Source organism: Cololabis saira, chromosome 4 (genome assembly GCF_033807715.1).
Source record: "Cololabis saira isolate AMF1-May2022 chromosome 4, fColSai1.1, whole genome shotgun sequence".
Taxonomy (NCBI): Eukaryota; Metazoa; Chordata; class Actinopteri; order Beloniformes; family Belonidae; genus Cololabis; species Cololabis saira.
In genome coordinates, this window is record NC_084590.1 from 49,645,459 (window position 1) to 49,671,801 (window position 26,343).

The following is a 26,343-nucleotide window of genomic DNA, read 5'->3' on the forward strand; positions in this document are numbered from 1 at the left end:
TAGGCACCAAATATAATACATTTAATTTTCTCAGACGGCAAAAATAAGAACTTTATTGATCCCACATAGGAGTAATTCATGTTATATCAGCTATAGAGAACAAGGTAGTGCCGAAAAACTATATATATCCCCCTCACAAAAATAAGAACAATAGAGAAACATGCATTTAAAACATAAGATAAGCTGCCATTTTCCTTGTATCTACCGTATATATCATTGATTTTTACAGTCTGCATTATTTTTATACTTTTAAATGTTTTTAAATGATCATTTTTATCTTGTACTTTTATTTGTTGATATTTTTATCTTTTTATTTTTCATATGCCTACGACTCGTGCAGCATTTTTACCTTTTTATATTCATATATTCAATTTTTATATTCCTTTTTACATTATCCTATCTTAGTAGTTGTTCTGTGGAGGAAATTGGAACTGAATTTTGTGAGGGTTATGTTTTATATCACTGCACTTAAATATTTGTGTTTTTTGTTTTATTTGCTGTTGTTGTTTCTTATTTTTACTGATACTGTAAAACACCTTGAGCTGCGACTTTCGTCTGAAAGTAAAGTTTATTATATTAAAGCTCTGCATCTCTCACAGCAATGAAGCTCAGAGAGCTCATTCAGCACAAACATCCTCACAGGAAACACCAGCACTTTGGATCAGGAAAAACCAAACCATACCTGGTTCTGATCCTGGTCCTGGTCCTGGTCCTGGTCCTGGTTCTGGTTCTGGTTCTGATCCATCTCCTGGTCCTGGTCCTGGTTCTGGTTCTGATCCTGCAGATCTTCAATCTAAAAGTTCGTCTGCAAAACCTCCACTGTGAGGACGGAACCGGAACCACGTGACCTCTTTTTAAATAAAAACAACTTTATTATCCAAACGTAGTTCATGTATTCGTCCAGCAGATGGCGACATTTCCCCGAATCACCGCTCTGGGTTCTTTAGTTCTGCTTAAGCCTCGGTATTTACATTAAGTTCATGTGAGTGAAAGCGTTGCTGGAGAAATGTTTGTTCTGCTTTGATTCTCTTCTGTCTTAAATGTAAATAAAAAGGAATCACTTTACATTTGATTCAGAGATATTTGTATCATTTACTCCATCATTGTATTTCTGTTCCATCTATTTAAACCTGGTTGCTGTTTGTTCAGCAAGTTTGGATAATAAAGTTTTTTTTTTTAAACAGGTCACGTGGTTCCGGTTCCGTCCTCACAGTGGAGGTTTTGCAGACGATTGAAGATCTGCAGGATCAGAACCAGGACTAGGACTCGGAGATGGACCGGGACCAGGAGTCCAGCATCAGGACCAGAGCGGGATCTTCCTCTGGTCTGCAGGTCAGTGTTCAGGTCCAGGTTCTGCAGGTTCTGCAGGTCACAAACGTGTTTTAAACGTGTTTGAAACGTGTTTTAAACGTGTTTCCGTCTGAATGTGTGAATGTGGAGGAAACACGGACCAGCAGTTCAGGATGATTTATGGTTCCGCGTCACACCAACGCAGAGCCTACGGCGTAGGGTAAGCGGCGACGCACAACCTACGGTGTGCGTCGCCGCGTAGGTTACGCCGTAGGCTACGCCGTCGATTAAACGCAGAACCATAAATCAGCCTTTAGTGTTTTATTGTGATGTTGAAACACATAATCTAAAGTTAAAACACACAATCTAAAGTTAAAACACACAATCTAAAGTCAAAACACATAATCTAAAGTTAAAACACACAATCTTTGTTCGTTCGTTTTTATTTATTTCGAACATGTATATATAAAAAAACAAGAAAAAAGATAAGAGAAACAAATCCAGGTGGACATTCCGCCACATTAAGAAAAAAAAACACATAAAAACATATTTCAGTTACATGTTGGAAAAGGAGTGGGAGGAAGTATAAACTTATTTAATCCCACCCCCTTTAACAACTAAACATAAATGATATGCCTGTATTTACGCTTTATACTCTACACTAATTTGTATAAATAAATAAATATCTATAATTTTTACAAAAATAACCTGTTTAATACCAAATGTAAGCTCTATCATAAATATAATATAACTATGATATAAATATAATACGTATATCTATACAAGGAAGGACCGTGCGTCTTCTGAAGGTGTCTGAACAGCTTCAGGTGCTTGGAAGATCTGAAACCAGACAGAAGAAAATGTATTACTAGTAGAGCTCCGCTGTTACCTAACACTCCGTTACCTAACACCGGTGTTGTGCCAAAAAGTGATTACCTGCCAGAATCTGATTTCTTCTGATTTGTGGCCGCGGGAGCGCGCACAGCAGCCCGTTGAACGTTAGCGCTAAAACGTCAGATTTTCAGATTATGAAGCTCAAGAATGAGATCAAGTCATATTTAGGTAGAAACAACTTTTCATTAACTGTATTTGGCCTTCAATCAATTTTTGGCAGGTGAAAATGCCTATTTTGTGTTGTAATGGTCCTTTAAAAGAGTTAAAAGCAATCCTGTGAGCTCTAGTGTTTATAAGCTCAAGAAGATCAAATCATATTTAGGTATAGGCTAAACAACCTTTCATTAATTGTATTTGGCATTCAATCAATTTTTGGCAGGTAAAAAGACCCATTTTCAGGGGAGAAATCAGATTCTGGCAGGCAATCACTTTCTGGCACAACACCGGAGCCGCCGGGGTCCGGGGCGACACCGGTCCGGTCCGTGAGCCGGAGCTGCTCACGGACCGGACCGGTGAGGGGCCCCGGTGTGTGGCATCCTCCGGTTGCAGATTTAGTCAGTTTATGTGGTAGGCCTTGTCTATCAATCATAATGTTACCTGTCCATCACTGAAGTGAGGTTATGGAAGAACTCCCCCACATTGTGCCTATTAAAGGCAGTGGCTCTTCCGAGAGAGGTTGCTTCAGGAGTGCGGCATGACAGATGGTGGCGCATCCTAAAACTAATGAACTAATCACGTCCTATAAAAGGTTAAAAGTTGATATATATCAGGGGTGCCGAATCCTGGTCCTTGGAGAGCCCCTATCCAGCATGTTTTAGATGTTAATCAGACAAGCTAATAGTTTAACTAGAATCAGGTGTGCTGAATTGACCAGGATGGTTATCTTTTTTATTTATCCTTTATTCAACCATTGCAGTTTTTTTTTTAACAATATTTTTCATTGAAGTTCAACAAGCATATCAGAACTTATGTCAAATTTACAAACGTTTTTTCCACATATATATATATATATATATATATATATACCCCCTAAAACAATCACACAAAACAGTTAAAAAAAAAACTAGACATCAAACTAATAAAGTGCTGTAAAATTAAAATGAAAAAGGCAGGATCGTACATTCACATCGCCAGTGTAAGTTTTGTTTTGTTATTCAGTGTTATCCATCTCGTTGGTCAAGAAAGATATAAATGAGTCTCAAACATCCATAAATTCTTTCTGTTTACCCTTGACTATATAAGTCAACCTCTCCAGACCAAGACCCGTCATCAGCTCCTTCTTCCACAGTCCAAGTGATGGTGGTTCAACGTTTTTCCAATGTAGTGCAATCACTCTCCTTGCATGGAGAAGTACAAAATCTGTCATTTTTGATTGCTTTGTTGTGTTGATCGTGTCTTTGGGGTATATTCCAAGTATGCAGACTTTTGGCATCAAAGGGATGTTACATTTGCTCATTAATGACAAGCATTTGACGACCTTTTTCCAGAATAGCAGAATCTTAGGGCATTCCCACAAGCAGTGCATCAAAGTTCCCTTTTCAGTGAGGCATTTAACACAAACATCCGGAATGTTAGGGGGAAAATGGTGAAGTTTAACAGGAGTTATGTAAACTCTCATTAACCATTTATATTGCAGCAATTTGAAACTTGTGTCTATTGAATTCTTTTGGGCCTTTTTTTTATTTTTATTTTTTTAATTTATTTATTTGCACAATGATAACAGCAATTTTAACATACAATGACAAATAATTGTGCAGGAGAGGAAAAGAAGCCCGAAGGGCTTATAAAAAATCCTCCCCCTCAATACAAAATCACCAAAACAAATCAGTCAATAGAAAACAATAGAAAGGAAAAAAGAAAAGGTAAAAGAAACAAAGAAAAACACAATAAACACCCAAACAAAAATATCCATGAAATGGCAATTTCATTTCAGTAAGAATAGCCTGTTAATTTTGCCTATATAAAAGATACCCCACTAAGCTGGTCCTAAACATTTTTAAGGATGACACTAACTTAAGAGATCTATCTAAAGAGTTCCAGAGTTGAGGGCCATGGAATTTGATAAAGGATTGGTGACTGCAGGTACGACAAAGAGGTAAATGAAAGTTCTTCCACCTCTAACTGAATAAGAATGAATATCTGATGATAACAGAAAAAAAATGTGAAAAGTGCCTGGAATGTCTTGTTTGAAATGAATGAACTTAAACATAAACAGGCATGTTTGAAACTTGTTAATAGAAAAAATTGATAATAATTTAAATTTGCTAAGTAAGGGTGCAGAAGGTGCTTGATGAGAAGAATATGAAATCATTCTCAAGAATCTTTTCTGAATTAGAAATAATTGGTTAAGGTACGAAGAATAAGAAGCGCCCCAAACAATGTTGCAATATGTCAAGTATGGATAATAATATAATATCATGAGACAGGACCGATTAACTAAGAAAGAAACTCTTCTAATAATACCATAGGATTTCATATTTTTTTGCATACATGCTCAATATGTTTTCCCCAGGATAATCTTTCATCCACTAGTACACCAAGAAATTTTACACATGAAACTTGTTGGATTTCAATATCATTAATTTGGAGCTTTAAATCCTGCTCAGGAAAAAAATTGTTTTTGTTTCTAAAAATAATATAATTTGATTTATTTATATTCAAGGAAAGCTTGTTCGTCAGAAACCATCTTGAGACGTATTCCAACATGGTATTGGCATTTCTTAATAAACATTCAAAATTAGAATGCGACATGACAAAGTTGGTGTCGTCCGCAAATAAAATGGGCAGAGAGGACTCGGACATTACAGCAAAATAATTAATAAAAATTAGAAGCAGAAGGGGCCCAAGAATTGACCCTTGAGGCACACCATAACGTAATTTTTCTTTCTTAGATTCATGACCATTAATACAAACATATCGTTCTCTGTTGCTTTAGAGAGATCCAAGAAAATTCCTATGGCAAACATATTTTTGTCCAGAGCAGTAGAGATTTTATCGATAAGTTGCAATAAAGCCATATATGTTGAATGTTTTTTGCGAAAACCATATTGGTGTTTGTACAATATGTTATTATCATTGAGATGTGTAATAACTCTTGTGTAAGCTAGCCTTTCCAGGACCTTAGAGAAGCAAGGCAAAATCGAAATTGGTCTATAATTGTTGAAAACACTGGGTTCTCCTTCTTTAAAGAGAGGTAAAACCTTTGCCACTTTAAGATCACTAGGGACTACCCCAGTCTTCAGAGACACCACAAGGACACGTGTTAATGGTTTGCTAATGATGGAAGCTACTTCCTTTAGGAGCTTAGCCTTGTTTTCATCGTGACCCGCTGCTGAATTATTCAGATTTACAATAATGTCCATCACTTCATTAATTGTGGGTGGTTCAACATTTTGCAAGGCAGGAAAAACTCCAGTAATATTATTAGTCATTAGATGGACCGAGTTTCTCAGCCAAGGTACCACCAACATTTACAAAAAATGTATTAAATTAATTTGCTATGTCAGAAGGATTTGAGAATGTGGACATGCCATCCGTAAATTGGGATGGAAATTTAGCAGGTGCCTTTCTCTTGTTTAACAATTCACTGATTATATTCCATGTATTTTTTATGTTGTTAGTAGATTCTTTAAATTTATCAGTATAATGTTTCTTCTTTGCCATACGAAGTAAATGGGTGAACTTGTTTCTATATATTTTATATGTATCAGAATTCTGTGGAGTTTGGGTTAGAAATAAACTTTTTGTATAATGTGTTTTTCTTCCTTGAGGATTTTAAGAATCCAGTAATTTTCAGGCTTGCAGGTGGAAAACACTCATTGAATGCAGTCTTAAACATATGAATAAAGGATTGATAAGCCTTGTTGGCATGCTGCTGATCATAAACATCATCCCAATTTACTTTTCCAAGCATTTCTCCAAAGCGTTTGATGTTATCTTCATTAAATTTACGAAAGTATGGGCTCAAATTAATGCCATAAGTATTTTGTATCTGTAAATAAACTTTGTACTTGTAGAAATATTTTGTGCGTGTGCAAAAAATATTTGTACTTGCAAAAAATATTTGTACTTGTAGAAATATTTTGTGCATGTGCAAAAAGTATTTGTACTTGCAAAACATATTTGTACTTCTAGATACAAAGCTACAAACTTTTTTTACAAAGCTACACACTTTTTTTACGAAAGCTACAAACTTTTTTTCAAAAGCTACAAACTTTTTTTACAAAGCTACAAACTTTTTTTACAACTACGAGTTTTGGCAGTGTTTTGACGTGCCAAAACTAAGAGCCAATCAGCGATCTTTGGCACGGGTTTCAAAGGGTTTCTGGAGAGCCAATAAGATCATTGCATCGCCTACTGACGTCGCCGCCATATTGGATGTGGCAAAACTGGGCTGCAAACTAATACAAGTAAATGGACTTACCGTATTTTCATAAAGCACCTTTCTACAAAGAAATTTACGTTTTACGTCTCATTTATTCATTCACTATTATACTTGGGAAACAGTTAGGCACCAAATATAATATATTTAATTTTCTCAGACGGCAAAAAAAAGAACTTTATTTATCCCACACAGGAGTAATTCATGTTATATCAGCTATAGAGAACAAGGTAGTGCCGAAAAACAATATATATTCCCCCTCACAAAAATAGAGACATATTTTTTTATCAACAAAACGAATAAAAAAAATTAAAATAACAAAATAACATATTTGAACCATTTTTCAGACAATTAAATAACAATAACATAAAATGTAATGTAATGTGTAAAGATGTAAAATATGCTTTGTTAATGAGAGAATATGTTTGTCTATTTTTCTTATTTTTGTGAGGGGGATATATATTGTTTTTCGGCACTACCTTGTTCTCTATAGCTGATATAACATGAATTACTCCTATGTGGGATCAATAAAGTTCTTATTTTTGCCGTCTGAGAAAATTAAATATATTATATTTGGTGCCTAATTGTTTCCCAAGTATATTAGTGCGTGTGTGAATGAATAAATGAGAAAACGTGAATTTCTTTGTAGAAAGATGCTTTATGAAAATAAGTCCATTTACTTGTATTAGTTTGCAGCCCAGTCTTGCCACATCCAATATGGCGGCGACGTCAGTAGGCGATGCAATGATCTGATTGGCTTTCCAGAAACCCTTTGAAACCCGTGCCAAAGATCTCTGATTGGCTGTTAGTTTTGGCACGTCAAAACACTGCCAAAACTCGTAGTTGTAAAAAAAGTTTGTAGCTTTGTAAAAAAAAGTTTGTAGCTTTGTAAAAAAAGTTTGTAGCTTTGTAAAAAAAGTTTGTAGCTTTTGTAAAAAAAAGTTTGTAGCTTTGTATCTACAAGTACAATTTTTTTTTTGCAAGTGCAAATATTTTTTGCAGGTACAAATATTTTTTACACACCCACAAAGTATTTCTACAAGTACAAATATTTTTTTCACACGCACAAAATAATTCTACAAGTACAAATATTTTTTGCAAGTACAAATATTTTTTGCACACGCACAAAATATTTTTACAAGTACAAAGTTTATTTACAGATACAAAATACTTATGGCATTAATTTGAGCCCATACGAAAGCCTATTCTGACATTTGAACCCTCGTGTTTGAGACTATTACTTTTAGTGATGTAATATACAGGAAAGTGGTCAGAAATGTCAGAACATGATATTCCTGAGTTACCTGGATAATTAACTATGTTAGTTATAATGTTATCAATAAGAGTAGCTGTTTTGCAGGTTACTCTGGTTGGCTTATCAATAAGAGGAAAAAAATAAGATGAATATAATACATTTAGAAAGTTAACAGTAGCAGAATGGCTCTCAGTATTGATCAGATTGATGTTGAAATCTCCAAGCAAATAACAAAGTTTACCTTCCTTATTGATAACATCCAGTAAAGTTGTGAGTGTGTCATTGAAAGAATTAATTCTGCATGAGGTGGACGATAAATACAACCAATTATGACATTTCTGTTACCATAAACAGGGCAGGCTATTAATTCCAAAAAGACGGATTCAAACTCAGTTTCCTTTGAGTATAATTCCAAATCTTTCCTTAATTTGAATTGATATTGATTATGAACAAAAACAGCAACTCCTCCAACTCTTTCCTTTCTATTTGAGAATACTAACGTGTCCTGAGGTATGTTGTACAGCTCAACACTTTCATCAGAGAACCATGTTTCCGTCAAAGCAATTATTGAAAATTCATGTTTAAGAGTTGACAAGAGATGTATAAATTGATCATTATTTTTAGGAAGGCTGCGGAATTGTAGAAAAAGCATTGAATTTACTGGTTAAGTTGTCAGTCAACGTATGAAATTCATCTTCATTATAGTAGTTACATGAATTAGACTCACTATTAAATCTGCTAAAGAAATTAACATCTGGGTCATGTAAATCCATACAATCCTTAAAATTATAATCACTTGCGGTGAATGGGCTGAAAGATCCAACCATGAGAAGATCATGTTGAAATCAGCTCCAGTGCATACTTGTTGAGGTTAGACATCTCCCTGCTGTCTTGGGTGCTGCTGCGAGGATGTATGAGGGTCAAAGACGTATAAGGCTTTTGAGTAGCCCATTTTTAAAATACTTAAAATAAAGATATTTTTGGCCATTTTCCAAACATTTGAAATGTAGTGTACACATACATGTATGTGAAAACTTCAAACAAAGGTATTTTAGTGTTTTTAAACCTTTAAACCGTCATTTGGGGCGACCATTTATCTCAAAATTAATAGATTTCCATAACAAAATTTATATTTTAATAAGTATCAGTAATTAAATTAACTGTTCAAGAAAGATAGACACATTTTTCCTTTCATTTTTTGAAAACTATTTGTAAATACATTCTATCCATAATGGCAGTGTCACCCTCTTACTTACTCTAAAATTCATAAAACTGATTTAAAATGTGTACAAGGTGTATCCACTTATGCATGCTATACCAATAATTTATATTTGAACCAAAACTGATAGACATTCAATTTTGAATTTGATACAGAATTGCCATTTGTTGGTTACCCCACATGACAGGTGGTCACCCCACATGATGCTTTCAAGTTTAATCAAATATAACAGGCTAACAGTTAGCTATATGATCTAAGCTAGCTACTTCTCACCACATATCACTAACAAATTTACCTTCAAAATATAGATTTGCAAATAAAACAAATTATTTACAGTTTTAGGGTAGTCACCCCACATGATATAAAATGTGACGTATACACTGCAGCAGTTAGAAAGAGGATTTATTTGTAAAGGAGAGAGAGACTACTGACCTGTAGGTTGTCTCTCTGGGACCCTCATGGAGTAACTGGCTGATGCAACATCCTCTTTGAGATGATTGTCAATATAAAAGTCCCTCAATTGTATTTTTTTCATGGTCACCCCAGATGATAATTCAGACAATGAACATATTCGGACAAGATTAGTTTGTGAATTATGATTGAAATGTGTGTACAAATGTTCCATAACTTTGTCAATAAATCTAAAACAAGTTTGAAAGTATGCCCAATAGGGCAGGCATTATTTTTAAATTGTTTTAATGTGATTTAAAACCAGTTGTCCAAACAGAAGTCAAGGCCGGACGGTCACCCCACATGATGTTTTCACACTTCAGATGGCAGAAAATGACCAATAGCCAACATGTTTAAATAAAATAAGAGTGGGCACATGTAGAAGGAACGTATTAGACATACATGTTATATTTTTTTATTCATTTTTATGTTTATTATTAGGTAAAAAGTTCCATCGGACAGAAAAAGTAAGCGTCACGTCTTTGACCCATGATCAATTTGTCGTGACGGAGAAAAGCGAAAAGCGTATATATATGTATGTATATATAGGGCTGGGCGATTATACGATCTCGATTTGTGATCGCGATCAAATTAAGTTCGATCACGGTGATCAGCTGTGGGTATACTTTCTCGATCACGTGCAAAACATGCTGCAGCAAAGTGCACGACAACCAATCACAACCCGCTTTCCTGGCACCGCGCTGTCTGCATTAATTGATCATGACATGACATGCCGCTGCAGTCGGTAAGGATCCAGACGGGAGACGTACGTAGCTCTGTGTTTTACGCTTATTCATCATTCCATGCATAATTCTGGTCCGTTCCTTAAAGCAGGGCTTTCCACAAGCGCCGGCCATATAGCCGACTACTCGATTAGGTCCAGCCGGCTACTTTAATGACGTTTATTTTTTTAATGACTTGGATTTATATAGCGCCCTTCTAGGCACCCAGAGCGCTTTACAGAAATCATTATTCATTCATACACATTCTCTCTGGTGGTGGTAGCTACATTGTAGCCACAGCTGCCCTGGGGCAGACTGACGGAAGCGTGGCTGCCATATCGCGCCTAATGGCCCCTCCGACCACTGCCAATATTCATACACATTCAAACACATTCACACGGGGCAAGGTGGGTAAGGTGTCTTGCCCAAGGACACTACGACAGCAAACTGGGACAGAGCGGGATTCGAACCTCCGACCTTACGATCATTGGACGACCCGCTCTACCACCTGAGCTACTGCCGCCCCATAAATATTATTTTTAGATTTTAATAAAATTAAATGTTTTTCTCATAGACTGACAATAATCTCAAACTGAACCGCACTCATTAAAGTTGTGATTCGCTCTGCTTGTACACTAATTACTGATCACCGGGAGAAACTCCGCGGCCCGACATGGGTGTGTGTGTGCGTGTGTGTGTGTGTGTGTGTGTGTGTGTGTGTGTGTGTGCGCGCTCAGCGGAGTGAATGTGTCGGAACAACAAGCAGAGCTCAGCATGAGGATTTTTTTGTCACCATAAAAACGGTACGTCCTTATTACTCAGGCTATCCACTACAGGATTTAATCAGTTTAATCAGTTCGTATTAAAAAGAAAGCCTAACCGCGTTGCGACGCGCGCCGTACGGCCGCGTACCCTACGCCGTAGGCTCTGCGTTGGTGCAACGCGGGACCATAAATCAGCCTTAGTCCCTTTAGGCTAATACTGTGAGAAATAACCTCTCATAATAGCGGTACTACAGTTAATAAATGTAATAAATGCTCCTACTGCTGTTTCTGCTGGCTAAGTGAGTTTTAACTTCTTAATTACCAACCAGCGTCAGAGTCGCGCACAGTACACAAACTGTGATGTTAGAGAGCCACCTTTTGGTCAATTTAAGCAACCGCATCGCCAGCTGCTTGACAGTGGCTCAACTCATATTAGTTTATTGGTTTTGTTGTTAAAAATGTCATTGCAATTTTATCTATGCAATTGTGAAAAAAAAAAATGGCAAAATAAATGAAAAACTGTGAACAACCGCATGTTTTGGTTGGTTTACATTTTAAATGATCATGACATTTTTTTTTGTCTGCTAAAACTACTTGAAACTTTTTTAAGCTGCTTAAAACTACCTGTTTGTTGTGCCATTTTCTATATGGCTCTTGTTAAAACATGCTATTTGCTTTATTTGTTAATAGAAAAAAAAACTAATCTCTGGTTTCTTTCTATTTTATTCCAGAAGGGAGGGGGGATCTTCTGATTTTAAAAATCGAGATCGTTCAATATGGGAAAAAAAATCGTGATCACTTTTTTGCCATATCGCCCAGCCCTATGTATATGTGTGTATATATATATATATATATTAGGGATGCAACGGTTCTCGGTATAAAACCGAACCGTTCGGTTCGCCCTCCACGGTTCAATACGCCCATGTGTGCCGCGGATTTTCGGTTTTGCCATTAATTTTGCATTAATGCTTTACAATCCGTGTGTTTTTGTGCCTGTCAGCTGCTGCAGAACAGCGCTCCGCAAGTCACTGCTGTAGCTCCGCAAGTCACTGCTGTAGCTCCGCCCACTCCCCCTCGTAGCTCCGCCCACTCCCCGCTCACACAGAGCAGACATGGAGCGGGGGAGTTGAGAGAAAAAAGTTTGAAGAAGCGCCGGCTTCATTCAAATCTCCGGTGGCATCATTTCGGTTTCGCTGTTGGTTACAACGACGGTGGAGTGAAAATAGTTAACAACGCTTACTGTCTGTAATCATTGCTTGAGACCGGCTAGTGAAAGATCAGAGTCTCCGCCTGGTCAGTGAAACGTTACACTGACCGAGCGGAGATGGGCTCTGATCGGGCCGGTTTATTTACAGGAAGGAAACAAACAGCTTTACAGTCATAAACAAAGGCAGACTCCAACTCTAACGTCTCGGGCAAAACTCCCCCAACAACTTAAATTAAAACCCCTGAAGAAAACTCTAGGTTCAGCCCTCCCTCCCTCTGCCACCACCGCTCCTTCATGACATCACGTGCATTCCAGTGACAGGCAGAGAGACGAGAGAATACAGGCTGATCTCCCCACATTGTAACTCTCCCATATCAGGATCAAGCTACAATATTTTGTAATATTGTAATAATTATAATTATAATAATTTACAATATTTTCGCGGAGGGAAACCGTCCTCCGCTCGCGTCGGACGGTTCACGCCCATATATTTCTGATAATGTAGGCTACCTCGTCGGGCATTATCCCATACGTATTTAGTAGTGTAAAATGTACTTACTGTACTGAGTTGTCAAGATTAAGAGGCTGTTGACTATAAATAATTATAGTAATTTACATTTCGAAAAGTGATGAGAGAAATAAACGGATCATTTTGGAAAAAAAAGCTCTCTTCATGCACATAAAGGCTGATTTATGGTTCTGCGTTACACCAACGCAGAGCCTACGGCGTAGGGTACGCGGCGGCGCGCACCCCTACGCCGTAGGCTCTGCGTCGATTTAACCCAGAACCATAATTTAGGTTTAACTTAAACCGAAACCGAACCGAAACCGTGGCCTAAAAACCGAAACCAAAACCGAACCGTGGGCTACCTGAACCGTTGCACCCCTAATAAATATATATATATATATATGTATATGTATATACACATATATATGTATATGTATATGTATATACACACATATATATATATATATATATATATATATATATATATATATATATATATATATATATATATATATATATACACACACACACAACATTTATCTTCCTAAATGATTTATTTCAGCCAGCGGTAATTCTCCACAGAGCTGCAGGTTTCTCCCCGGGAAGACCCAGCGATCACGTCTGTCTCCCCGGGCGTGATCTGCTCCCCGGGGCCTGCGGCTCTTCTGATCCCCGAAACATCGGATCAAATTTCTTAACAGGCGTTATTTGGATAAACTGAGCCCAGGTTGGGGATCCGAATTCTGATACAGCCTGTGTGTCTAATATAATACATCCATGGTCCTCTTATCCTTTGCCGTTTCTTTACTTTCGTCACTTCCGTTTCTCTTCTCGTGCACTGATTCACTACCTGAACAGCCAATCACAGAGTGAGCTGTTTGACCGACGGCCGACGCCGATTCAAAATGTCGAATCGGCTGAAAAGGTCCCGACGGGCGCCCTGTGGCGACGTGCGGGACACACCGGGGAAACTAGCCCGACCGACGCGCACCGACACTCACCGACGGCCGATTTCGGCTTGGTGTGTCAACGCCTTTAGAGTTCGTTGGCGTTGTCGGTAAATAAACCTCAGAATAATCAGACTAAGGAAATCTGCAATGGACCTTTGCACTTAGACACAGAATGATACAGGTAATGAAAACACAACAGTACAAGGATAGTGTGATGCCCCTATACAGATTACTCCTAATATGGAGAATGTCATGCAAGCTAACATTCCAGGTAGTCCTGAAACTTGAGAACCTGCTCATTGAGGGTTGATTGCCTGCTTGTGCTCATTGGATGACACCTGGGCCCGGTGTCTCCACCCCTGAGTATATAAGCAGCCTGCACCTCAGTCTGAGAAGATCTCTAGGAGAGAACACCTTCCCTCAGCTCTCCATCTCTTTGTTTGTGTTCTAGTTCTTCTGTATTCTTTCCATCCACACACCCTGCACTACACTATGTTTCACTCATCCATCACTCGCACACACTACTGACTTACTGACTCCACACTCCATAGGATCCTTATGGCTTTTTCTGTTTGTTATGGTACCTCAGTTGTTTGTTTTTCGGTTAGCTTAATAAATATTATTTGTTTTACTTCCGTCTCCTGTCCCCTATTTTGCCATGACTTAGAGCCGGTCATGACAATAGTGATGAACGGAATCATAATTTCAGTCATTATGTCAGTCCAGGGGTCTGAGGTCAGCCAGGACCAAAATTGGTACCTGCTGAGCTTCTGTCTTCTGACACGACTTTGACCAACTGACGTAATTTTGCTATAGCTGTGGTAATATTCAGCAGCACATTCATCAGGGATTAACATATAACCTGAATTACAACAACAATGTAAGTAAAGAGTTTGAGGAACAATTTCTAGCATGTCAGCATGACTCATTAGGTGAAAAGTTTCTTTCATCTCTCGGACTCCTCTCCAGTCTGTTGTAGCCAGTCAGTTTGGGCTAGTCATCTTCAGGCCCATGGCTGGTGAGTAGGCATCAGGTGAGTTCTTCAGCGGACAAGGGTTTTGAAACCGTCCGACTTCCAGCCTACTCAGGGCTGGAACATTTCCCACTAGCTTTCACTGCAACTGGTGAACCCCACATAGATCGTTCAGCAGCCTTTACTACTGTCGGTGTCCTGATCTGGACAGCAAAAGGGCCATCCTGACGGGGTGATGACTTTCACCACTCGAATCGGGATCTGGTCACCCAGTTTCAGAGAGGGAGAGGAAAAAAAAGCAGCTCACAAGAACTTTGAACATTTTCCCAGCAAACAATTTGCTCATCCACATCGAGAGTGATCTCATGTACATTTCGACTAATGGCCGGCATTCAGGCCATGGTTTTCCTGAGCCTTAACTTAACAGGCCATTAGTTCACTCCAATTATTTCCCACTCCTGGACAGGTTAATGAAATCCATATGGATAACTTCACATGGACAGGTCCCTTGGGGACACTGACTTCTTTTAGGTCTCATATTGCCTTGCATGTTGTATCTGCAACATGTCGGACAGCTCATACAAAAAATTCTTAATGGGTATTTAGTTTAGTCCTGGTGATGTACCATACCCTGTCTCCCTCCTGATGAGCCATGGAAACTCCCCATGGCTCAACTTAGCCAGCAGGGGGAACAAATTCCTTGGGAGCACTGTTTGCTTCGCACCACACAGAGGCCTTCTGAAGTTACAGTAGCACTTTCATTTAGCTAAATGTCTTTCTCTGTTTTGCATGTCAACAGGGGTAGGGGTCTCGTTGTCAACATCCTCTTCTTCTTTTTTTTGTGATCAAAATTTTTCTTTATTTATCTCGTACTCATAGTACAACAAATCACAACCACAGTATGCAACAGCAGTACCAGTACATAAACACAACTAAGTGACGTAAGAAAATAAAAAATAAAGGAAGGGGGGGGGGGTCCACGGACAACGATATGGAGTGCATGCCAAGAATCCAGGCTGGCAGCCTGCCACTCCCTATTACTATAGCGGCAACAGTCCCATAGCCATTGTCCTCCATGCCTGAACCGTTTTGGGCTGAGCCCGGTTCAAACGTGCTGTTGTGAGCTCCAAGTTTACAATGTTCCGTAGCGCTCCCAGCCAGAAAGCGGCTAAATGCAGATCATGTTCAAACCAGTGTTTCACTATAGCTTTCTTAGCCGCTGTGAAGCCTGCAAAGAGCATCCTTTTCTGTACCCGGCTGAGAGGGCAGGCCGAGTCGTCATTAAGAAGGCACAGACATGGGTCAGGAACATATTGAATATCCAGCAAGTTAGACAAAGTGGTATTAGCATGGGACCAGAGGTTAGCTACTACCGGACATTCCCAAAACATATGGAGAAATGACCCCGGGGTGGGAGTGGCACAGAATTGGCAGTGATAATGTGGTTGCAATTTCATTTGGTATCTCCTATAGGGTGTGGCATAGGCCCTATGAATAACTTTGAACTGAATGAGCTGATGAGCCACATTTTGCGAGGTCATATCCCGATTAGACCAAATCACATCCCAGTTCGGTTGATAACCTAGTTGTTTGAGCTCCCGGCTCCACAGAGACTCCACAGGGAGTGTTTTTTTAACCGCATTTAGTAGATGTTGATTTATTCTAGAAACACATCCACGTGAATTTTGAGTAGGTTCAATCCAGCGCAACATGGGATGGGATTGGGGGGGGGATCGCCAGGGTACTCCATATGCTTTTAGGGCAGACCGCAACTGCAGGTAAACAAAAAAGGATGATGCTGGTAATACAAATTTACCTTTCAGCTGCTGGAATGTGAACAGGCCACCACAGTCATACAGGTCACCTATAACATGTATGCCCCGTGAGCTCCATGAGCTGTTAGAAAATGGCTTGTTGCCAGACATTAAGTTAACATTGTTCCACAAGGGGGTGGAGGAGCAGAATCGGATAGGATCCCCCAGGAGCTTCTCCGCAGTTTTCCACACCTTTTTAAGGCATTATTGATAATACAACCAAATCTATAGACAGAGTTTCTACGTCCTACACCAGAGAAAAGTAAGTCTTGCAATCTGATAGGGCTGACCAACCCTGCCTCAATCAACCTCCAAGGCACCTTAGAGTCAGTGTCGATCCAGTTGCGTAGGGCCTGTAACTGAAAGGCTAGGTAATACATCCTAAAGTCCGGAACCGCCAACCCTCCCGACTTCTTGGGCTGTTGTAGAGTAGTTAGCCGAATTCTAGAGCGTTTACCTGCCCATAAAAATTTAGTGACCATCGAGTGGATGTTATTAAAATACTTGGGGGGTGGGGACAGTGGGAGCATCGAGAAAAGAAAATTGATCCTTGGGAGTACATTCATTTTAATTATATTGGTTCTACCTTGCAGTGACATTTTAAGGTCACCCCACCTCTGGATGTCTGCCTTGATCTTACAGAGGGTGGGCTCAAAGTTATTCTTAATAATTAGAGGCAGGGTGGGCCAGATATTGATACCAAGGTATACAAAATTATCGCTACTTGAAATGTGTGCTGGCAATTGGGTAGACCTGGCAGCAGAGTTAAGGGGCATTAGAGCCGATTTGCCCCAATGTATAACAGTAGTATTATAGGGGAAATGGAGGTACTCTGTCTGACAGCCTGAGCTAACGGCTCAAGAGCGAGACAGAATAAGATGGGTGAGAGAGGACACCCCTGTCTGGTCGAGCGCTCTAATTGGAATGTGGGAGAGATGGTTTTCCCTGTAAGGACCGCTGCCGTCGGTGCACCATATAAAGTCTTCACCATATTTACAAAATTGGTCCCAAAACCCAGGCGCTCTAGCACTGTCCACATATACCCCCATTCGAGACGGTCAAAAGCTTTCTCCGCGTCGAGCGAGAAAATGGCGCGGGAATCATGAGAGTCGTAAGTTGAGTCTAAAATGTGGAGCAGTCTGCGCACGTTGTCAGCTGCGAGGCGTCCCCTCATAAAACCTGTCTGGTCTGGACCAATGAGAGCATCTGTGACTGCCTCCAATCGTACGGCAAGAGCTTTCGCAAAGAGCTTCTGGTCGCAGGTGATCAGAGAGATTGGTCTGTAGCTTGCACATTCCAGGGGATCCTTGCCTTTTTTTAACAGAAGCGAGATGAGAGCAGCCTTCTGGTCCCTATAGAACTCCCCCCTGGAGATAGCGGCGTTAAACGAGTCTAGGATCAGGGGGCCTATCACCTCCCACAGCTCTAGGTATAACTCTGGTGGGAGGCCGTCGAGACCCGGTGACTTCCCTCGCTGTAGAGACTTGAGGGCCCCATGAAGCTCTTCGAGGTCTAGGGGCAAATCTAAGAGCCCTCTGTCGGCCTGCGAGATCTTGGGCAAGTGTAAGACACTAAGGAACGCCTCACAGCGCGATGCATCATGTGTCACTTCTGATTTGTACAAGTCAGCATAAAATGACCTAAATGTGTTGTTCACTGACTGGGGTGAAGTGAGAATAGTGCCAGCGGGATCCCTAACGGCGGGGATGGAGGCCTTGCCCTCGCTCTCCCTTAGCCTAAGTGCCAGCAACCTACTAGGCCTCTCAGTGTCAAAATAGTATTTTTGTCTGGTCCTGTGAAATATAAATTCAGCCCTCGAGAGAGACAGAGCATGGAATTCACCCCTGAGGGAGGCGAGTTGGGCAGACCGGCTATCTGTGATCTGCTGCTTCTGTGCATGTTCCAATAAAGTTATCTCCCTCTCCAGGTACTCAAAACGCCTAGACCGCTTTTTTGCCAGATGAGAGGAGAATGAGATGCAAGAGCCCCTGAGAGAGCACTTAGTCGCCTCCCAAAGGATCTGCGGGTCATCACACCCATCCATATTAGTCTCAAGAAATGCGCCAAGCTCAGCCTTGATATACGTTAGAAACGCAGGGTTGGTCAGCAATGTGGTATTAAGTCGCCATCTAGTGGCCTTCTCTGGAAGAGGAGTAGGATTAATCCCCACCAACACTGGGGCATGATCAGACAAAAGAATAGGTAGAAAGTCAATAGAGGACGCAGAAGGAACTAAAGAGGGGCTCATAAATATAAAATCTATCCTGGAGTAAGATTTGTGCCTATTTGAGTAAAAGGTGTAATCTCGTGCGCTGGATTCTGGATTCGCCACAGATCAACAACATTCAGGTCCTTCATAAAAGTGTTCAAAAGTGAAGTGGACTGGGAGCCATCACTGACAGCCGAGGATCTGTCTAGAGCGGGGTCCAGGACAGCGTTGTAGTCACCACCCACCACCAGGTGGTAACCTTCACACAATTCCAACAGAGTACTACTCACGCCCTGTAAGAAAACTGCATCATCTGTGTTAGGGGCATAAATAGAAGCTAGAGCCACCTTAGCGTGATTTATTCTTACTTTACAATAGACAAAGCGGCCGAGGCCATCATCTCCTACCTGATCTATTGTTAGAGATAGTACGTGACTCTATGAACGCAACGAAAGCTATCAGCTCCCGGGCCGGCGCAAGCGCCCGTCAGTAGTGAGAAAAAAAAAGATATGTTTTCCGTCTAATACCATAGAAATAAGAACAAAAAATGGCTATAACGGCTGTAAAATGACAAGTGGTCTGAACCAATAATAGAATGTTGTCCACTGTGTGTCTACATATACACCTAAACACCGCACATACATCTACACAGTAGTGCAATGTGCAGAACAAGAATTACTAACCACATAGAGCATATGTATACATGTATACACATACATATACACATATACACACATACCCACACATAGATACAAACATACATCCACACATATCCACATGCACACACAAACACACAGTGACATATAAGCCTAAGTCACCCCAGCATCACCACAGCTCAACGTTACAAGAAATAAAAAATCCACACCAAGAGAGCCAAAACTTAGGCTAAATGAGTCATTAAACAAGTCATTAAATGGGGTACCTCAGGACTTTTCCAGACCAACCTGACATCCAGGAAAAAATATAGGGGTGGGAGTGATGAAGGAGCAGGATCATTAATCCACGGTGATGTCCTCCACCTGAACGTCTGCCTCCTGAATCTGCCCGCGCTCGGAAGCTGCGCATCCTGACCCAGTAGTGAACAGGTTCCGACGGGCTCTCTCCCTCCGCTCCGTGTCGGCGCCGCTACCCGCCGAGGGCTGTCGCTGAACGAAATCCATAGCTGAAGCCGCATCATCAAAAAGCTTCGGTCCCGTCCCGAGTCTCAGCTTCAGGGTCGCCGGGTAAATGAGGAAGGGGCGAAGATCCTTGTTGTGTGCTATCTTCATCACCGAGCTGAAAGTCTTCCTCCTCGCCGTGGTCGCCGCGCTGTAGTCCGCAAAAAACAGAAGATTGGAGTTGTCTTGTCTGATGGGGGGGCCCCTCTTCTTAGCCGCTGTCAAAATAGCATCTCTGTCCTGCCACCTGAGCAGTCTGAAAATAAGAGTACGAGAGCGTCCAGTGCTTTGGGTCCCAGCACCATAAACACGGTGGGCTCGGTCCACTTCAATCAGCCTGTCCTTCAATGAGGGGAACCACACCGGCAGGTTGGTTCTGAGGAACCCGACAGCATCCGAGCCCTCTGCGCCCTCAGCCAGACCAACTAGTCTCACATTATTGCGTCGGGATCTATCTTCCATATCGACAGCTTTACGAGCGAGCGTTTCAACTTTTATCTCCAGAGCGGAGATCCTCCCGTGGTCATCACTCGCAGCCTTCTGAAGCAGCCCAACCTGAGTCTTAACCGATTTAATCTCTTTAGCTTGCAGATCTACTTGGGCATTTAGTTTACCGACAGACTCACTGAGCTGACCAATTTCCCCAGATATTTCGGTCTTGACCCGGCAGAGTGCATCTTCCAGCCGCTCGGTTTGCAGATCCATCTTATTGCTCATGCGTTGCAGCTCCGCTGTCAGCGCAGCCAGGTCCGCCATGTTAACGCCACCTGCGCCCACTCTCTGAACTTTTAGGTCTTTCTCCTCCTTCAGTGGCGACTCCGTGTGCAGCCGTTTGTTGCTCGCCAAGGTGGAGGACTCACTCCCAGCCGACATTAACAGTAATTTGTGACGCAAAAACTTAAGTTTGAAAGAAAAAAGACGGCAGCTTGCGCGGAGCCGGGTAACTACGCTTCCATCGCCACCAGGGGTCACGTGACTCTCCAACATCCTCTTCTTCTTGACCTTTCCCTGGAAGGGTCAGGGCTGTCAGAGTCCTGACTTCTCCCCAAATAGGTGGTCCTCCCACTTCTTGACCTTTGCATCCTTGCAGGTCGGAGGTTTGACTGAATGATCCTCTAGGGTCAGTTATCTATGTCCCTCAGATCCCCCCCTCCCCCGTCGTCGTCGTCACCTTAGATTAGAAGGGGGCAAAACCTGTTAAATTCTGTCTCCTACTTTGGTCAAAGACCACAGAATTTTCTTTTCTCAACCCAAGTTATGGTTTTATTAAAGTAACAACACAAGAAACTGTCCGTGCAGCAACTCTCCTGCAACGTAAAACAGTAGTAGTAGCAGTTCCTAGTGAACCTATATACTGTATATATATAAACAATAATTTATTGTCACAAAACACCGGACTGAAAGGAGCATTCCATCAAATAATGCCTTATCAACTGCTGTTGAGCTCCATTGTAGCAAGCTCAAAATGAATGCCAGAAAATTGTCTCCAGATGAATCATATAGTCTTCAGGAGATTCTTAATCTTTTGTTTGCATGCTACAATGCAAGTGCATGCTCCTCAACGGAGACACAATAATGTGATTATTTAATTTTAACTCCAAATCTACCAAGCCAATTGCAAACTGGCCGGTATCCTGAAATGGATCTGCAAGACCATCAGCAGCTTTCACCATTTCACCTATTTATTTATTTATTTATTTATTTATTTATTTATTTATTTTTAGCCTTCTTTTTCCATCTTCCTGTTTACTCCTCTTTCTCATTCAAAGTCATCAGAATCTACTTATAAAAGTCTTTAAAAAATGTGGGATAAATTCCGATGTGTAAACTACACATAGACAAAACCCACTGAACATTAAACACAAACGTCAGATCATCTATATGTGGGTTTTGGACAAAACCCAACCTGATGAAGCTGTCAATCATCAGTACGTAATTTTACAACAGACAAAATAAAGAAAAAGGATCGAAATGTTTCATGCTTGTATAAAAGTCAAATCCAACCATACACATCTATACTCACAATGGCAAGAATCACATTTCCATACGATCAAAACATACAAAGACCTGGTCAAATACAGCACTGCAAAAGCAGTCTGCAACCATTTGAATGGTGAATTAACCCAATTTGAAAATCCTACGATTCTATGCCTCCATTCAGGGCTTAGAATGATAGAAATGGAATAATCAAGAGGGGAGCTTCTCACTTCACCTCTGAAACTCCCATTTCCCAGCAGACAAAAAGTCTCCCTGCAGACACAGACCCTGCAGCCCCTCGTAAAATGCTGAACCCAATCTGGAGCACGCTTTCACACACACATACTGCTGTAGCCGTTTACACACACACACACACACACACACACACACACACACACACACACACACACACACACACACCCTGCTGCAGCCGTTTACACACACAGACACACACACTGCTGTTTCACACACAGAGCTGCAGCTGTCACACACAGACCATGACCTTTGGCCTTGTGGCAGCGTCTGCACCATGACTCCTGGTCCTGCAACTCAGTTTTCCTTAAATTAGTCCATTTTCTAATCATTTAAGTTTTGTATATTATTTCGCAAGATTTTGTCACCATCTTTCTTCATCTAAAGTTTTAGGGACGTCTCCCATACCAGCTAAGCATCTTTAGAAATTATTTAGGCATAAGTTTCAGTTTAACCACGCGTCTGCTATTTTAGCCAGTTATTTTTGCTTTCTCAAGTTTCTCTTTTTTGACAGTTTGGTTTTAGCCTGTGTTAGGTTCCTAAATCATCAACATAAATTAATAACTTAGAAAAAGACACCAGAGACTGTGGAATGGTTTTTCAGGCGCTCCTGCAGGAGGGGGAAAGCATACTGACAGAGGCAGAGCCCCCTTTCAGCAAATGCTTCCCAAAGACCCTCCCCTTGCAGGAAGCTATTTATTGTAAAACTGACAGGAAACTTGACCATATTTGGTAAACAGACTGTCAGTGTATAGATGAACAATGGACAAAACAGATGGTCACACATCGAGGTTTAAGAAGCCACACATGTGAAACCTAAGCTTTAAAAAACACAAAAGGTCAAAAGAGGTCAAAATGCCTCCCGGAACTAAAACAGAAACTGTTGGAGGTTTTTGACCAGATGGTTCTAAAGATACTTGGCCATTTACAAACCGGAAGTCACCAGGCCAACCTTCATGGGGGTCTCGTGTCATCAGATGGTCCCTTAGCTAACCTTTAAAAACAATGAGGCAGCTGTCAGTCGACCCCCCTGAGAGCATGTCAAAGAATGTCACGATAAACAGGCAGTTTTCTGATTTTGATTCTTCACAGTTTCATAATGACAATCTTAATTCAAAACTTTGATTATTCTCACACCTGATCTTTCAGTGAACAATTTAAATTTTGCCTCACAATTGTGGAAACCCCCAACATTGAACATAGACAGTTTCCCGTCATAAACATTAGACAAGAACATTAGACAACACAAACATTAAACCCACTAAAAACCACTCCTAAGAAAGCTCTCCTTATCCTGTACTTTTAAAGTCGTCCCCGACCTTAAAACCGGTCTCAGACCGAGTGGGATGTTGGCCTTTCACTAGCCCCAGGTAATAGTGTCTTTTAAAAGTCCCCAACTTAAAAAATGGTCCCAGACCTCGGCCAACACCTTTTTTCACTAACCCCAGGTTAGTATACACAGAATTTCACTCGTATTTTACACAAAAATACATCAATACCCTAAGTATTTGTAAGAAGAGGTCTCTCACCAGTCTCTCAGTGCGTTTCCTGGCTCTGGGACCTGTCACTGGACTTTTGGACCAGCGCAGGATCAACTTGGCCCCGTTCCTGAAATCGGAACGGCTGTCCACAGTTTTAGAAGGCCTGTTGGATCCTACGCCGCTCCAACGTCACAGCTTTAGGTCTCGGGTTTCGGCACCAAATGTTGGATCCCTAAATCAACATAACATAAATTCATAACCAGGAAAGACACAGAGACTGTTAGAATGATTTTTAAGGCCTTCTGCAGAAGGGAAGCAAAGTCGGAGCTTGCAGAGCAACATGGCTCTCTTAAGGCCGAAATATGGTTCTGCGTCAAAACTGCGCCGTGCCTACGGCGTGTAGTTTTCGTCCACGCAGACCACATGCCGTCACCTGCGCCGGCACCTCCCGAAAATTGTAACTACGCGTCGAGCGACGCAGACCACACGCAGACGGAGAGGGCTGTGATTGGTTCACTCGGAAGCAACGCATTTCCGGTTTCCGGTTTGAAGCAGTCGTGAACTTTCAGGGCTCTTTTCTTCGTTTATGTGTAATTTTTTTTATTTTGGTTTTTTGCACAATAGTTGTCCTTATCTCTTTGCTTCACTATGACTGGAAAAAGTCGAATAAACCATTCAGGAAAAGATTGCTAACTAGCGGTCGTGGGGGGTACTGCACCGCGACCAAATGGAGAGACCAAGGGATCAATACGGCGTCACGGCTGCGGCGTGTGCTCTGCGTTGGTGTGACGCAGAAGCTTAATTCAGCCTTTATGGATGCTCTCGACGAATGCTTGCTGGCTCCTCCTTTGCATCAGCTTTTATTGAGAAACTGTGACAGGAAAATGACCATATTCGGACTGTCAGTGAAGAGACAGACAATGGACAATTGGAAGAAAACAGGAAACATATGGAGGTAACAGACATCGAGGTTTAAAAAGTCACACATGTGACATGTGACATGTCAGTTAAAGAGGTCAAACATTGTGAAACAGACATCTTTAGCTTAAAGTCTTTAAAAGCAACGGGTCACAAAGGTCAAATGCCTTCCTGACTAAAAACAGGAAACTTCATGGGGGTCCAGGCTAACAATGAGACAGTTGTGGGACAGTCGACCTCCCTGACAGAACTCAGGAAGGGCTGCCCTGTCATCTGTTAACATGTGACAGGCATGTGGAAAACAGGCAGTTTTCTAAGCTGACCTAATAAACCTGATTCTGATAGTTTCATAAGGATGAAACAAGTTCAAAAGATTGATTAACCTGACAGTGATGCTAAGCTTTAACCAATTACCCTTTTGATTTGACGTACTGAGATTTTTCATCAGAAGGTTTCTGGCTGTCAATAACAGCACTGTAGACTTTTAGCTTTTGAGAGTCAGCCAACAAGATGATTTAATTCTTCTTCTCTGTCCTTACAGAAACATAAAGGCAAAGAGAGACCCACAAGTTATCGCTGTGATCACTGCAAGAAAGTCCTCACCACTTCATCAGGTCTGAGAAAACATACGATGATTCACACTGGAGATAAACCGTTCAGTTGTGATCAGTGTGGAGCAGCTTTTACCAGAAAATATCATCTAAAGATACACCAACGTATTCACACTGGAGAAAAACCGTTCACTTGTGATCAGTGTGGAGCAGCTTTTACTGAGTCAGGAAAGCTAAAGATTCACCAACATATTCACACTGGAGATAAACCGTTCACTTGTGATCAGTGTGGAGCATCTTTTACCCAACAAAGTCATCTAAGCACTCACCAACGTATTCACACTGGAGATAAACCATTCACTTGTGATCAGTGTGGAGCATCTTTTACCCAACAAAGTCAGCTAAGCACTCACCAACGAATTCACACTGGAGATAAACCATTCAATTGTGATCAGTGTGGAGCAGCTTTTACCAGAAAAGATCATCTAAAGATTCACCAACGTATTCACACTGGAGATAAACCGTTCACTTGTAATCAGTGTGGAGCATCTTTTACCACATCAAGTAGTCTAATGACTCACCAACGTGTTCACACTGGAGATAAACCTTTCAGATGTGAACAGTGTGGAGCAGCTTTTACTGAGTCAGGAAAGCTAAAGATTCACCAACGTATTCACACTGGAGATAAACCGTTCAGATGTGATCTGTGTGGAGCATCTTTTACCCAACAAGGCAATCTAAGGAGACACCAACGTACTCACACTGGAGATAAACCATTCAGATGTAATCAGTGTGGAGCATCTTTTACCCAACAAATTCATCTAAGGAGACACCAACGTACTCACACTGGAGATAAACCGTTCAGATGTGAACAGTGTGGAGCAGCTTTTACTGAGTCAGGAAAGCTAAAGATTCACCAACGTATTCACACTGGAGATAAACCATACAGATGTGAACAGTGTGAGGCAGCTTTTACCACATCAAGTGATCTAAGGACTCACCAACGTATTCACACTGGAGATAAACCGTTCAGATGTGATCTGTGTGGAGCAGCTTTTACCCAACGAGGTAGTCTAAGGATTCACCAACGTATTCACACTGGAGATAAACCGTTTAGGTGTGATCAGTGTGGAGCAGCTTTTACCACATCAGGTAGTCTAATGATTCACCAACGTATTCACACTGGAGATAAACCGTTTAGGTGTGATCAGTGTGGAGCAGCTTTTACCCAACAAAGTCATCTAAAGAGACACCAACGTACTCACACGAGTGATAAACTCTAAAGATGTGATCAGTGTGAAGTGTGGAATTGCAAAAAACACCTCTGCACAGCAAAAAAAAAAAGCGAAATAATCAGACAACGTCATACCT

General features: G+C 41.1%; 1 protein-coding gene across 1 annotated transcript; it reads left to right on the forward strand.

Moving 5' to 3' along the window:
- The first annotated feature begins 1,232 nt into the window (after nucleotides 1-1,232).
- LOC133442138 (zinc finger protein OZF-like) lies at nucleotides 1,233-26,270 on the forward strand. The gene is made up of 2 exons (XM_061720090.1): nucleotides 1,233-1,332; nucleotides 24,963-26,270. Exons 1-2 carry the CDS (start codon nucleotides 1,273-1,275, stop codon nucleotides 26,253-26,255), a joined length of 1,353 nt encoding a protein of 450 aa, XP_061576074.1. The 5' UTR covers nucleotides 1,233-1,272; the 3' UTR covers nucleotides 26,256-26,270.
- Nucleotides 26,271-26,343: the final 73 nt, after the last annotated feature.